This window comes from Trachypithecus francoisi, unplaced genomic scaffold (genome assembly GCF_009764315.1).
Source record: "Trachypithecus francoisi isolate TF-2019V2 unplaced genomic scaffold, Tfra_2.0 Lachesis_group17, whole genome shotgun sequence".
Lineage (NCBI taxonomy): Eukaryota > Metazoa > Chordata > Mammalia > Primates > Cercopithecidae > Trachypithecus > Trachypithecus francoisi.
In genome coordinates, this window is record NW_022681462.1 from 11,617,483 (window position 1) to 11,633,446 (window position 15,964).

Sequence of the window (15,964 nt, forward strand, 5' to 3'; positions counted from 1 at the left end):
AAGGGTTTGAGACCAGCCTGGAGACAAAGTGAGACTCCATCTCTACAAAAAATTTAAAAATTACCCAAGGATGGTGGTGCACACCTGTGGTTCCAGGTACTCTGGAGGCTGACGTGGGAGGATTTCTTGAGCCCAGGAGGTCGAGGCTGCAGTGAGCTGTGATTGTGCCACTCTAGCCTGGGTGACAGAGCGAGATCCTGTCTCAAAAAGAAAAAGAAAAAAAAGGAAGGTGATCCTAATAGTCAGGGTTTGAGGATCTAACATATATTAGTGGTGACAGGGTTGGAGATGACAGCAGACATCCGGGAAATGTTTGGATGAGAGATGAGAGAACTTACAAATGGGTTTTGGTAGTAGAAATGAAGATAAGGAATCAAAGGTGATGCTCCCATTCTGGTTTGGATGATGGGATTAATGGTGCCGGTCGCTGAGGTAGGTAACGCAAAAAACTGGTATGATATGGACAGAGGTTGAAGTGAAGAATGATGACAAAGTGCTTACCTTGGGACAATAGGAAAGAAATGTCGATTGATAGGTGAGGATAATAACTAACATGGCCTTAAACGTGAAAATAGAAAGAAAGAAAAGAAACAAACAGGTCTGAACTTCAACAGGGTGCCATAGAGTCAGAGATTTGGAATTCATGTGGTATACATGGGAATTGAATCATGGAGGAGTAAGATCTTGCTTAGAGAGGCTTGAAAAATACTAAGGTTTATACACATACGTGTGTGTGTGTGTGTGTATAATTATCATCTCTGTTTTACAGATAAGGAGATGATGACGCACAGAGAAGATCAGTAACTCACCTAGCACCAGGGCCACAGAGCTAGGGTTTGAGCCCAGGCAGTTTGCCTCCCAGGGCCGGGCTTCTAAACAACCACCGAATCTGACCTCTCCATACAGCCAGGTTGTTGATTTTTTCCTCCCTTTTTAAAAAATCAGAGACAAGGATGGGTGCGGTGGCTCATGCCTGTACTCTCAGCACTTTGGGAGGTCAAGGTGGACGGATCACTTGAGCTCATGAGTTTGAGACCAGCCTAGGCAACATAGTGAGACCCTGTCTCTACAAAAAAATACAAAAATTAGGCGGCTGGGTGTGGTGGTTCATCTCCTGCTGAATAAATCCTTAAAGATATTAGTAGAGTTTCCAAAAGCACTTCACACAACATATAGGCCCTTGAGGGAGATCTGTCTCCTCTGGGACAGTCTTTCTTCTAGGAGGATATTTCTAGGGATTAGGAGCAGCAATTTGGCCAACCTGGGTTCCAGATATTTCTATTGCCTGTAACAGAATTAAGAGGAGAAGGAAAACAGTTTAGAAAGGGTGATAACAGGGAGCTGTTCTATTTTATTTTATTTTTGAGACAGGGTCTCACTCTGTTGCCTAGGCTGGAGTGCAGTGGCTACTTCTATTTTAGAAAGTCTGAATTTGAAGTGATGGAAATACATCTGAATGGAGATACATTTTTGGCTGCAGAAATTATTTTATGTGCATGTCTGAAGACTTGTATACACGTTCCAACCCTTTGACCTTATAATTATTCTGTTAGAAGTTTTTCATATGGAAATTACCCAAAAGAGAAGGAAAACTAGAAAAGCAGAATAATAAAAAAGGAAACAATCTAATTGTCAATAGTATGAATACAGCTAAGTAAATTATCTGCTTGATATGATATAATAGATTATTATGTAACTATCAAAATATAGTTATGGGCCGGGTGCAGTGACTAATGCCTGTAATCCCAGCTCTTTGCAAATCCCAGTCCTTGGCTAAATCTGGGAGGCCGAGGTGGGTGGATCACTTGAGGCCAGAAATTCGAGATCAGCCTAGGCAACATAGCAAAACCCCATCTCTACAAAAAGATACAAAAATTAGCCAGGCGGCCAGGCACGGTGGTTAATATCTGTAATCCCAGCATTTTGGGAGGCTGAGGCAGGCGGATCACCTGAGGTCGGGAGTTCAAGACCAGCCTGACCAACATGGAGAAACCCCCGTCTCTACTAAAAATACAAAATTAGCCTGGTGTGGTGGCACATGCCTGTAATCCCAGCTACTCGGGAGGCTGAGGCAGGAGAATCACTTGAACCCGGGAGGCGGAGGTTGTGGTGAACTGATGTTGTGTCATTGCACTCCAGCCTGGCAATAGGAGCAAAACTCCGTCTCAAAAAAAAAAAAAAAAAAAAAAAAAATTAGCCAGGCATTGTGGCATATGCTATAGTCTCAGCTACTCGGGAAATTGAGATGGGAGGATCAATTGAGCCCTAGAGGTAGAGGTTGCAGCGAGCTGTGATTGCACCACTGCACTTTAGCCTGGACGACAAAGTGAAAAATAACAAATGCCAAAAATAAAAAATAATAAATTATCAAAGAAAAATAATAAATAAATAAATAAAATATAAATAAATTGCACCAACTTAAGTCCCACCAGCAGTGTATAACATATCCTTACCAGCATGTGTTATTATATAATTTTTTTTCCTTTCTGACTATGTAAAGATTATAAAGTGGTGTTTTGGTTTAAATTTTCAGTTATCTGATTACTAATAAAGTTGTATGCATTTTTTCATATGTTTATTGAATTGACCATTCAAGTCTCTTCTATGAAATGCCTCTTTATATCTTTTGCCTTACTTGGTTATATATCTTTTGTTTAAGCCTTTTGTAAGTACTAGGCATGGGGGCTAAAGGGTTTTGCATAGGTTATATTATGAATCCTTATACACTCTACTGCCTTGAGTCCTTTTTTAGAGCAAGATATTTATACATGTTAATGAGTCTTTGCTACTGTATAAGGTATCTGTCTACAGATTTAAAGAAAAAGAAACACACTTCTAAGTTTCCTAACCTTTAGCAAAGTGTAATGCCTCCATATCCAACACATTTATTTTAGGAAGGACCTTAATTCTGACTCTATTTCACAAGTGTTATTTGAAAGCAGCATTAGCTTTATCAGTTAAAGAGTTTTTTTTTTAATCAAAAATAGCGTGCATTTGAAAAAGAAGACAGTGAGCTGCTAGTTGTTTAGCCCCCTTGCCACTTTAAGTGTGAAACAGAGACCAGCAGCATCACCATCCACCAGGAACTTGTTAGAAATGTAGAATCTTGAGCCTCACCCTAGATCTACTGAATCAGAATGTGCATTTTAAAAAGGTCTCCAGGTGACTCATTGGCACTTTTCAGTTTGCAAAGGGCTGGTTAGCTAAACGGTGGTAGACACTACATGTAGGATCTGGTTGGGACTGGGGCTGAAAGAATGTCTTAGTTTTTTCAGTGTATTTGGAGCCTGGCATTGTTAGGTATAAGTGCTTGAATCTCTGAGCGGCCTGTATAGGTGAAATGGAGCTGAGAACAAGAAAGTTACCTGGATCTGTCAGGTAGTGTTCTGGTCTTACAGCCCCAGAAAAATAAAATAGACTAAACCATGTGGCCTGAAATATATCTAATTGAGGTCTATTAATTTTTTTTTAAATTCTAGAATGATCTATACAATTGATCCAACTCTTCACTTCATTTTGAGTGTATGATTCAGTCTGACAGTCTTACATTAACTAGATGGGTTCAACTAATAGATTTTTGAATCTTAGCACCTTAGAAATCGTTTGTACCAACACTTTCATTTTACAGATGAGGCAAATGAAGCATCACTCATTTAAGGGAGCGATCACACAGCGTTCAGTGGCGGGATGAGAGTCCCAGTCTTTGGCTTTTGCCATTTAATCAGAGGCCTGGATTAGGAATTTCCCAATTATCTAGATACATCTGGCCTGAGGTGGGTAAAACTCAGTATTATTGTTATTATTATATATTTTTTTTCTGAGGCGGAGTCTCACTCTGTCACCCAGGCTGGGGAGCGATCTCGGCTCACTGCAAGATTCGCCTCCCGGGTTCACGCCATTCTCCTGCCTCAGCCTCCGGAGTAGGTGGGACTACAGGCGCCCACCACCTCGCCCGGCTAATTTTTTGTATTTTTAGTAGAGACGGGGGTTTCACCGTGTTGGCCAGGATGGTCTCGATCTCCTGACCTCGTGATCTGCCCGCCTCAGCCTCCCAAAGTGCAGAGATTACAGGCACGAGCCACCGCACCCGGCTTTTTTTTTTGTATAATTAAAGGAATGAATTAATATCTTGTAAAAATAGCCTGGTAATCTAAAAATGACATAAAAAGCAGCTTTTTTTTTTTTTTTTTTTTGAGGCGGAGTCTCGCTCTGTTGCCCGGACTGGAGTGCAGTGGCCGGATCTCAGCTCACTGCAAGCTCCGCCTCCCGGGTTCCCGCCATTCTCCTGCCTCAGCCTCCCAAGTAGCTGGGACTACAGGCGCCCGCCATCTCGCCCGGCTAGTTTTTGTATTTTTAGTAGAGACGGGGTTTCACCGTGTTAGCCAGGATGGTCTCGATCTCCTGACCTCGCGATCCGCCCGTCTCGGCCTCCCAAAGTGCTGGGATTACAGGCTTGAGCCACCGCGCCCGGCCTTTTTTTTTTTTTTTTTTTTTGAGACAGGGTCTTGCCGTCACCCAAGCTGGAATGCAATGGCACCATCACAATCCCCTGCAGCCTCAGCCTCCTCAGCTCAAGCCATCCTCCCACTTCAGCCTTCCCAGTAGCTTGGACTACAGATGTGCAACACCACACTCAGCTAATTTTTGTATTTTTTTTGTAATGGCAGGGTTTTGCTATGTTGCCCAGGCTGGTCTTGAACTATCTGCCCACCTTGGCCTCCCGAGGTGCTGGGATTACAGGCACGGGCCACTGCGCCTGGCATAAAGCAACTTTCTTTTTTTCTTTTTTGAGACAGAGTCTCGCTCTGTCGCCCAGGCTGGAGTGCAGTGGCCAGATCTCAGCTCACTGCAAGCTCCACCTCCCGGGTTTACGCCATTCTCCTGCCTCAGCCTCCCCAGTAGCTGGGACTACAGGCGCCCGCCATCTCGCCCGGCTAGTTTTTTGTGTTTTTTTAGTGGGGGGGCGGGTTTCACCGCGTTAGTCAGGATGGTCTCGATCTCCTGACCTCGTGATCCGCCCGTCTCGGCCTCCCAAAGTGCTGGGATTACAGGCTTGAGCCACCGCGCCCGGCCTAAAGGAACTTTCTTAGTGAAAAGATTCTATAACAGACCAGGTGTGGTGGTTTACACTCGTAATCCCAGGACTTGAGGAGCCCAAAGTGGGAGGATCGCTTGAGGCTAGGTGTTCCAGATCAGTCTGAGGAACATAGTGAGACCCTGTCTCTACAAACAAACAGACAAAAAAATAGTCTATAACATTCACCCTATAGCAATTGTTAAGCAGCAAAATAACTTAAATGCCACCATCTTCAGTGCTCCTTTCTAGCTCCAGTACATTAGAAAGTTTGGATCTAAAGAAACATCTGAGGCTGGGCATGGTGGCTCATGCCTGTAATCCCAGGACTTTGGGAGGCCAAAGCAGGTGGATCATGAGGTCAGGAGTTCGAGACCAGCCTGACCAAGGTGCTGAAACCCCGTTTCTACTAAAAATACAAAAATTAGCTGGGCGTGGTGGCACACGCCTGTAATCCCAGCTACTCAGGAGGCTGAGGCAGGAGAATCGCTTGAACCCGGAAGACAGAGGTTGCAGTGAGCCGAGATCATGCCATTGCGCTCCAGCCTAGGCAACAGAGCAAGACTCTGTCTCAAAAAAAAAAAAAAAAAAAAGTATCTGGTATACCAGTGTGGTAGCTCATGCCTGTAAGCCCAGCATGTTGGGAGGCCAAGGGTGGGGGGGGGGGGTGGATCACTTGAGGCCAGGAGTTCAAGACCAGCCTGGTCAACATGGCAAAACCCTGTCTCTACTAAAAATGCAAAATTAAAAACAACAAAAAAAATTAGCCAGAAATGGTGGTGCGTGCCTGTAGTTCCAGCTACTTGGGAGGCTGAGGCAGGAGAATTGCTTGAACCTGGGAGGCGGAGGCTGCAGTGAGCCAAGATCTCACCACTCCACTCCAGCCTGGGTGACAGAGCAAGACTCTATCTCAATAAATAAATAAATAGGCCAGGTGCAGTGGCTCACCCCTGTAATCCCAGCACCTTGGGAGGCCAAGACGGGCTGATCATGAGGTCACCTGGCTAACATGGTGAAACCCTGTCTTTACTGAAAATACATCGCTTCTCGGCCTTTTGGCTAAGATCAAGTGTACTGAAAATACAAAAAATTAGTCGGGCATGTTGGCACGGGCCTGTAGTCCCAGCTACTCAGGAAGCTGAGTCAGGAGAATCGCTTGAACCTGGAAAGCAGAGGTTGTAGTGAGCCAAGATTGTGCCATTGCACTCCAGCCTGGTGACACAGTGAGACTCCGTCACAAAAATAAAAATAAAAATAAAAATAAAATAAAATAAAATGAAGAAGCATCTGACACTCAGACTTTCCCACTCTTCTTACCGTATCCTATCCTATAATTAAAAGTAAAAACAGGCCGGGCACGGTGGCTCACGCCTGTAATCCCAGCACTTTGGGTGGCTGAGGCCGGTGGATTACCTGAGGTCAGGAGCTCAAAATCAGCCTGACCAACAAGATGAAATCCTGTCTCTACTCAAAAAAAAAAAAAAAAAAAAGTAAAAATAATAAATAAATAAATAATACAAAAAATTGGGGATGAGAGTAAAAGTAGTAAAAGGCTGGGCATGGTAGCTCATGCCTGTAATCCTAGCACTTTGGGAGGCCAAGGTGGGAGGATCCCTTGAGCCCAGGAGCTAGAAACCAACCTTGGGCAACAGGGCATGGTGACACACCTTTGTAGCTACTTGGGAGGCTGAGGCAGGAGGACTGCCTGAGCCCAAGAGGTCAAGGCTGCAGTGACCTGTGATCTCACCAGTGCACTCCAGCCTGGGTGACAGAGCGAGACCCCATCTCAAAAAATAAAAATAAAAGAAATAAAAATAAAAATAAAAGAAAAGAGTTCAAAGTAAAGATTTAAAAGTTTAACTCTGGTGATTTCCTAATCCCTAAATTACAGTGATTTACACTAATTCCACACTTACTGCCGCAGCCCCACCTCCAGAAGGGCAGACATGGAAGGACCCTATTGTTCTGGGCTTCCTTTCTTTGTCCACTCCCAGCCTCTAAACAGTCACATTAAACCATCCTTCTCCTGCTCTTTGAGATCTAAAAAAGACCTGGGGTTTTCCCTGCCGCTGGGCAAGTTTATGACAAATATTGTTGCTCCCCTATTTTAAAACTTCCCTTTCCCCATAAGAAGCATTTCTGTGGTCACTGGGGACTTTTACAACTAATAATAAACACAGATTCAAGCAGCTCAAAGGGATTCACATATACTTTTTAACAATGATGAAAGAAAGACACAAATAAACGGCCAGCAGTGGTCATCTCCTGGGAGGGGAGTGGGACTGGGTGGAGGGAGCACAAGGGCAACTTAATCTTATCTGAATTGTTAGAATGTTTTGCAGAGGCGGGCATGGTGTCTCACGCCTGTAATCCCAGCACTTTGGGAGGTGGTGGCAGGAGGGTCACTTGAGCCCAGGAGTTGCCGTGGGCAACATAGTGAGACCTCATCTGTACAACAAACAAAACTAAAAATTTAGCCAGGCATGGCGGCACACGCCTGCAGTTGTCCAAGCTACTTGGGAGGCTGAGGCATGAGGACCTCCTGATCCCAGGAGATCAAGTCTGCAGTGAGCTGTGATTGCACCACAGCACTCCAGCCTGGGCAACAGAGCGAGACTCTGTCTCAGAAAAAGGAAAGAAGGGAAAAAGAATATTTTGCAAAGAAAATATATCAATGTATTACTTAAATAATTAAAGCAAGGAATCATGGAAAAAATGGGAGAACTACATGCTCATATTAAAATTTTGATCTATATAGCAAAGGAAGTAAAAGTTGCCCACTCCTGATTCTCTAACCCACTCCCCAGAAGAAGCCTCTGTTGGGAGTTGTTTTTATGCCCTTCCATTAATGTGCTAAGCATATTTACACATACCCAATTATTTCTCTCTGTCTTTCTACAAAGTAGAATCACAAAGCATGATTTTGAGTTTCCTTTATTCACCCAACATTTATTATCTCTTGGGTGGGATGGCTCTTAGCAACGTGCTCTCTCTCTTTTTAAAAATAAAATTTTTAATTTTAGTTCTAATTCTCCAGCCTGGGTAACATAGGAATACCCTGTTTCTACAAAAAAAAAAGAAAATTGAAAACTAGCCAGGCATGGTGGCACACTTGTAGTCCCAGCTACTCAGGAGGCTGAGGCAGGAGGGTCACTTGAACCCAGCGGGTTGAGGCTGCAGTGAGCCTTGATTGTGCCACTGCACTCCAGCTTGGGCAACAGAGCAAGACCGTGTCTCAAAAAATAATAATAAAACACACATTTATTTATTTATTTATTTATGATACAGTGTCTTGCTCTGTTGCCCAGCCTGGAGTGCAGTGGCACAATCTCAGTTCGCTGAAACCTCCACCTCCTAAATTCAAGCGATTCTCCTGCCTCAGCTTCCTGAGTAGCTGGGATTACAGGAGTGCACCACCATGCCCAGCTAGTTTTTGTATTTTTAGTGGAGATGGGGTTTTCTCATCATGTTGGCCAGGCTGGCCTTCTTTTTTTTTTAAACAACAACAACAAAAAAGCAGAGTCTCTATTGCCCAGGTTGGAGTGCAATGGCACGATCTCAGATCACTGCAACCTTTGTCTCCTGGGTTCAAGTGATTCTCCTGCCTCAGCCTCCCAAGTAACTGGGGTTGCAGGAATGTGCCACCATGCCTGGCTAATTTTTGTGGTTTTAGTAGAGACAGGGTTTTGCCATGTTGGCCAGGCTGGTCTCAAACTCCTGTCCTCAAGGGATCCACCCTCCTCAGCCTCCCAAAGTGTTGTGATTACAGGTGTGAGCCACCACACTCGGCCATAAACTTTTATTTTTTAGAGCAATTTTTGGTTCACAGCAAAAAGTACAGAGTTCCTATTAATATTATAACCTCTATCCCTGAACATGCACAACCTTCCCCAGTATCAACATCCCCCAGCATAGTGGTATATTTGTTACAATTGATGAACTTACATTGACATATCACTGTCATCCAAAGTCTGTACTTTACATTAGGGTTCACTCTTGGTGTTGTGCATTCATACGTTTGGACAAACGTATAATAAACACATTTGGCCGGGCACAGTGGCTCACGCCTGTAATCCCAGGACTTTGAGAGGCCAAGGTGGGTGGATCACCTGAGGTCAGGAGTTCGAGACTAGTCAGATCAATATGGTGAAACCCCATCTCTACTAAAAATACAAAAATTAGCCAGATGTGGTGGTGTATGCCTGTAGTCCCAGCTACTTGGGAGGCTGAGACAGGAGAATTGCTTGAACCTGGAAGCTTGAGGTTGCAGTGAGCTGAGATCACACTACTGCCCTCCAGCCTAGGCAACAGAGCGAGACTCTGTCTCAAAAAAAAAAAACCCAAAGCCAAAAACAAAGAAATGACATTTGTCCATCATCGTAGCATCATTCAGAGTAGTTCACTGCCCTAATGATCCCCTGTGCTCTGCCTAGTCAACCCTACTTCCGCTTAGCCCTTGGCAACCACTAATCCTTTTTATTTATTTATATATTTATGTATGTATTTATTTATTTATTTTTGAGACGGAGTCTCGCTCTGTCGCCCAGGCTGGAGTGCAGTGGTGCCATCTCAGCTCACTGCAAGCTCCGCCTCCCGGGTTCACGCCATTCTCCTGCCTCAGCCTCCGGAGTAGCTGGGACCACAGGTGTCTGCCACCATGCCTGATTTTTTTGCATTTTTAGTAGAGACGTGATTTCGCCTTGTTAGCCAGGATGGTCTCGATCTCCTGACCTCGTGATCCGCCCGTCTCGGCCTCCCAAAGTGCTGGTATTACAGGCGTGAGCCACCGCGCCCGGCTTCTGCAGCCACTAATCGTTTTACTGTCTCCATAGTTTTGCATTCTCCAGAATGTCATATAGCTGAAATTATACAGTATGTAGGCTTTTGGCATTGGCTTCTTTCACTTGGGAGTATGCATTTAAAGTTCCTCTCTGGCTTTGCATGGCTCAATAGCTCATTTCCTTTCAGTGCTGAATAATATTCCATTGTCTGATGTACCACAGTTTATTTATCCATTCATTTACTTCAGGGGATCTTGATTACTTCCGAGTTTTGGCAATTATGAATAAAGCTGCTATAAATATAAACAAGTTTTCATATAGACATAAGTTCTCAATTAATTTGGGTAAATATAGAGGAGTGTGATTGGTGGATCATATGCTTAGAGTTAGTTATTTATTTATTTTTTCATTTTTACTCCTGGTAACTCAGGACAGAGTATGTTCATTTTGTGAGAAACTGCCAACTCTCTTCCGAAGAGGCTGTGCCATTTTGCATCCCACCAGCAGTGAATAAGAGCTTTTATTTCACTTCCATGGTAGCATTTGGTGCTGTCAGTGTTCTGGATTTTGGCCATGCTAATAGGTGTGTGGAGGTATCTTGTTTTAATTTGCAATACCCTAATGACTTAGGATATTGGACATCTTTATTTTATTTATTTATTTATTTTTGAGATGGAATCTCACTCTGTTGCCCAGGCTGGAGGGCAGTGGCATGCTCTCTGCTCACTGCAACCTCTGCCTCCCGGGTTCACGCGATTCTCCTGCCTCGGCCTCCTGAGTAGCTGGGATTACAGATGCCCACCACCACACCTGGTTAATTTTTGTATTTTTAGTAGAGGCAGTGTTTCACCATGTGTCAGGCTGGTCTCGAACTTCTGACCTCGTGATCCGCCTGCCTTGGCCTCCCAGAGTGCTGGGATTACAGGCGTGAGTCACCGCGCCCAGCCTGGACATCTTTTAATATGCTTACTTGTCATCTGTATTTCTTCCTAGGTGAGATGTTTGTTCAGGTTTTTTTGCCCACTTTTAAAATCCAGTTGTTCATTTTCTTATTGTTGAGTTTTCAGGGTTCTTTGTATAGCTTGGATAATAGTCCTTTATGAAACATGTCTTTTTTGTTGTTGTAGTTTTTAAATATTTATTTTATGTACAAAGAGCAATCATGGTTTTTTATTGGGTGGATGCCTTGGATAATCCATTCAAGGAAGATCACTTAGTCCAACTTAATGAAATCTATATCCTTTGCATACCAATGGAAACACTGGAGGCACATATTGTAGCCGTATTTCTGGATCAGACTGTGCAGGTCTGAGCAGATGCCATGAGAGCCAGAACCCTGGCTGAATTTTTGCCGGTGGCTCTGGTACAGCTGCTGGTGACCCATCTTGCTCTCAGGAGTGCAACGAGGTAAAAGGAAAGCCATGAAACATGTCTTTTGCAAATATTCTCTCCCAGTATGTGGCTCATCTTCTTGTTCTCTTGATGCCCTATTCTTTTCAATGGGTGCATAGCATTTCACTGGGTGCCTTATTTAACCAGTCCCCTCTTAATGAACAGTCATTTTGTTTTTCTCCGGTTTTTGCTATTAAATGTTACAATGGATAGCTTCTAATGATCACATTTGAATATCTGTGTAAATATGTATGTGGAATAAATTTCTTGGCCCTGTGCAATGACTCATGCCTGTAATTCCAGCACCTTGGGAGACAAAGGCAGGAGGATTGCTTGAGATCAGGAATTCAAGAGGAGTCTGAGCATAATAGTGAGATCCTCCCTTACAAAAATATATTTTAAATTAGCTGAGTGTGCTTAACAATGGGGATAATAAAAGAGGAAGAAGAAGAAAAAGAAGGGCCGGGCGCGGTGGCTCAAGCCTGTAATCCCAGCACTTTGGGAGGCCGAGACGGGCGGATCACGAGGTCAGGAGATCGAGACCACCCTGGCTAACACAGTGAAACCCCGTCTCTACTAAAAATACAAAAACTAGCCGGGCGAGGTGGCGGGCGCCTGTAGTCCCAGCTACTCGGGAGGCTGAGGCAGGAGAATGGCGTAAACCCGGGAGGCGGAGCTTGCAGTGAGCTGAGATCCGGCCACTGCACTCCAGTCCGGGCGACAGAGCGAGACTCCGCCTCAAAAAAAAAAAAAAAAAAAAAGAAGAAAAAGAAGAAGAGGAAGAGGAGGAAAGAAGAAGGAAGAAGAAGAAGAGGAAGAAGAAGAAGAAAAGGAAGAAGAAGAAGAAGAGGAAGAAAAAATTAACTGAACATGATGGTGCATGCTCTAGTACCAGCTACTCCAGAGGCTGAGGCAAGAGAATGGTTTGAGCTCAGAAGTTCCAGGCTGTAGTGAGTTATACTCATTCCACATGCCCCTGCACACCAGCCTGTGAATGTGAGACCTTATCTCTAAAAAAACAAAAAATAAATTGTTGTAGCCAACTTGTTTTCCAAAACAAAGTAGCACCTTCAAATATAATTGATAATTTATTATTTATTTCTGAGCACTTCTGTGAGGTGGATAAATAACACATTCCAGTTAATTTTCAAGATTAACAATAGGCTAGAGACCACTTGTACATTATTATATATTTCACTGTAACCTGAGACCCATAGTGGCTCAATCAAGAAATATTTATTAACTAGTCAACTATGGACACAGCTTCTAAAACTTCCTATAATTTGTATTCAATAAAAAGTGGGCAACAGAGATCACACCATTGTACTCCAGCCCAGGCAACAGACTGTAACCCTGTCTCAAAAAAAAAAAAAAAAAGTGGACTACAGACCCCATATAGAGTGATCATATAATTGCCTGGGTGCAGTGGCGCACACCTGTAATTCCAGCACTTTGGGAGGCCGAGGCAGGCGGATCACCTGGGGTCAGGAGTTAGAGATCAGCCTGGCCAACATCGCAAAACCCCGTCTCTACTAAAAATACAAAAATTAGCCAGGCATGGTAGCACATGCCTGTAATCCCAGCTACTCAGGAGGCTGAGATAGGAGAATCGCTTGAAACCAGGAGGCGGAGGTTGCAGTGAGCCAAGATTGTGCTATTGCACTCTAGCCTGGGTGACAGAGTGAGACTCTGTCACAAAAACAAAACAAAACAAAAAAACACAATGCACCAGCTCTGCTAAGGGACAGACTGGGACAGAGTGCCTCCTCAAGTGGGTCCCTGACCCCAGCGCCTCCTGACTGGAAGACACCTCCCAACAGGGGTTGACAGACATTTCATACAGGAAAGCTCCGTCTGGCCTCAGGCCAGTGCCCCTCCAGAAGAAACTACTTCTGGAGGAAGGTGCAGTCAGCAACCTTTGCTGTTCTGCAGCCTCCAGTGGAGACACCCAGGTGAACAGGGTGTGGAGTGGACCTCTAGCAAACTATAGCAGACCTTCAGAACAGGGGCCTGACTATTAGAAGAAAGACTAACAAACACAAAGCACAACACCAACATCAACAAAAAAGACCCTCACACGAAAACCCCATCCAAAGGTCATCAGCCTCAAAGATCAAAGGTAGATAAATCCACAAAGATGAGGAAAAACCAGCCCCAAAACGCTGAAAATTCCAAAAACCAGAATGCCTCTTCTCCAAATGATCGCAACTCCTCTCCTCTCTAGCAAGGGCACAAAACTGGACCAAGAATGAGATTGACAAATTGATAGACGTAGGCTTCAGAAGGTTGGTAATAACAAACCCCTCTGAGCTAAAGGAGCATGTTCTAACCCAATGCAAGGAAGCTAAGAACCTTGATAAAAGGTTACAGGAATTGCTAACTAGAATAACCAGTTTAGAGAAGAACATAAATGACCTTATGGAGCTGGAAAACACAGCATGAGAACTTCATGAAGCATATACAAATATCCATAGCCGACTTGATCAAGCGGAAGAAAGGATATCAGAGATTGAAGATCACCTTACTGAAATAAGGTGTGAAGACAAGATTAGAGAAAAAAGAATGAAAAGGAACAAACAAAGCCTCCAAGCAATATGGGATATGTGAAAAAACCAAACCTATGATTGACTGGGGTACCTGAAAGTGAAGGGGAGAATGGAGCCAAGTTGGAAAACACACTTCAGGACATTATCCAGGAGAACTTTCCCAGCCTAGCAAGACAGGCCAAGATTCAAATTCAGGAAATACAGAAACATCACTAAGTATTCCTGAAGAAGAGCAACCCCAAGACACATAATAGTCAGATTCTCCAAGGTAGAAATGAAGGAAAAAATGTTAAGGGCAGCCAGAAAAGTCAGGTTACCTACAAAGGGAAGCCCATCAGACTAACAGCAGATCTCTCTGCAGAAACCCTACAAGCCAGAAGAGAGTGGGGGCCAATATTCAAGATTCCTAAAGAAAAGAATTTTCAGGCTGGGTGCGGTGGCTCATGTCTGTAATCCCAGTACTTTGGGAGGCCGAGGTGGGTGGATTACGAGGTCACGAGTTTGAGACCAGCCTGGCCAAGATGGTGAAACTCCTTCTCTACTAAAGATAAAAAAATAGCCGTACTGCCTAAAGTAATTTATAGATTCAATGCTATTCCCATCAAGCTACCATTGACTTTCCTTGCAGAATTAGAAAAAACTACTTTAAATTTCATATGGAACCAAAAAAGAACCTGTATAGCCAAGACAATTCTAAGCAAAAAGAACAAAGCTGGAGGCATCATGTTACCTGATTTCAAACTATACTACAAGGCTACAGTAACCAAAACAGCCTGGTACTGACACCAAAACAGATATATAGACCAATGGAAAAAAACACAGACCTCGGAAATAACACCACACATCTGCAACCATCTGATCTTTGACAAACCTAACAAAAACAAGCAATGGGGGAAAGGAGTCCCTGTTTAAGAAATGGTGCTGTGAAAACTGGCTAGCCATATGCAGAAAACAGAAACTGGACCTCTTCCTTACACTTTATACAAAAATTAACTCAAGATGTATTAAAGACTTAAATGTAAAACCCAAAACCATAAAAACCCTAGAAGAAAACCTAGGCACACCATTCAGGACACAGGCATGGGCAAAGACTTCATGACTAAAACATCAAAAGCAATTGCAACAGAGGCTAAAATTGACAAAGGAGTCTAATTAAACTAAAGAGGTTCTGCACAACAAAGAAACTATCATCAGAGTGAACAGGCAACCTATAGAATGGGATAAATTTTTGCAATCTACCTATCTGACAAAGGTCCAATATCCAGACTCTACAAGGAACTTAAACAAATTTACAAGAAAAAAACAAACAACCTTATCAAAAAGTAGGCGAAGGATATGAAGAGACACTTCTCAAAAGAAGACATTTATGCAGCCAACAAATGTGAAAAAAAGTTCATCATCACTGGTCATTAGAGAAATGCAAGGCCGGGCGCGGTGGCTCAAGCCTGTAATCCCAGCACTTTGGGAGGCCGAGACGGGTGGATCACGAGGTCAGGAGATCGAGACCATCCTGGCTAACACGGTGAAACCCCGTCTCTACTAAAAATACAAAAACTAGCTGGGCGAGGTGGCGGGCGCCTGTAGTCCCAGCTACTCGGGAGGCTGAGGCAGGAGAATGGCGTAAACCCGGGAGGCGGAGCTTGCAGTGAGCTGAGATCCGGCCACTGCACTCCAGTCCGGGAGACAGAGCGAGACTCCGCCTCAAAAAAAAAAAAAAAAAAAAAGAGAAATGCAAATCAAAACCACAATGAGATACCATCTCACGCCAGTTAGAATGGTGATTATTAAAAAATCAGGAAACAAGTGGGAGTTGAACAATGAGAACACATGGTCACAGGGAGGGGAACATCACACACAGGTCGGAGGGTAGGGAGCAAGGGGAGGGAGAGTATTAAGACAAATACCTAATGCATGCAGGGCTTAAAACCTAGAGGATGGCTTGAGAGGTGCAGGAAACCACCATGGTACATGTACACCTATGTAACAAACCTGTACATTCTGTACTTGTATCCCAGAACTTAAAGTAAAATAAAGAAAGAAACAAACAAAAAAAAGAGTGATCATACAATTTCTCATCCAAACATTTAAAAAGCAGGTAACACATAACAGGGTCTTTCCCAAGCAAAACAGGACTTATGGTTACCTTATATACTTTTTAGAGATAGGGTCTT

The 15,964-nt window shown here is 43.7% G+C and overlaps 1 protein-coding gene across 1 annotated transcript; it reads right to left on the reverse strand.

Moving 5' to 3' along the window:
* Positions 1 to 11,068: 11,068 nt before the first annotated feature.
* Positions 11,069 to 11,239, reverse strand: LOC117062926 (40S ribosomal protein S29-like). The gene has a single exon (XM_033176781.1). The coding sequence runs from the start codon at positions 11,237 to 11,239 to the stop codon at positions 11,069 to 11,071; it is 171 nt and encodes a 56-aa protein (XP_033032672.1).
* Positions 11,240 to 15,964: the final 4,725 nt, after the last annotated feature.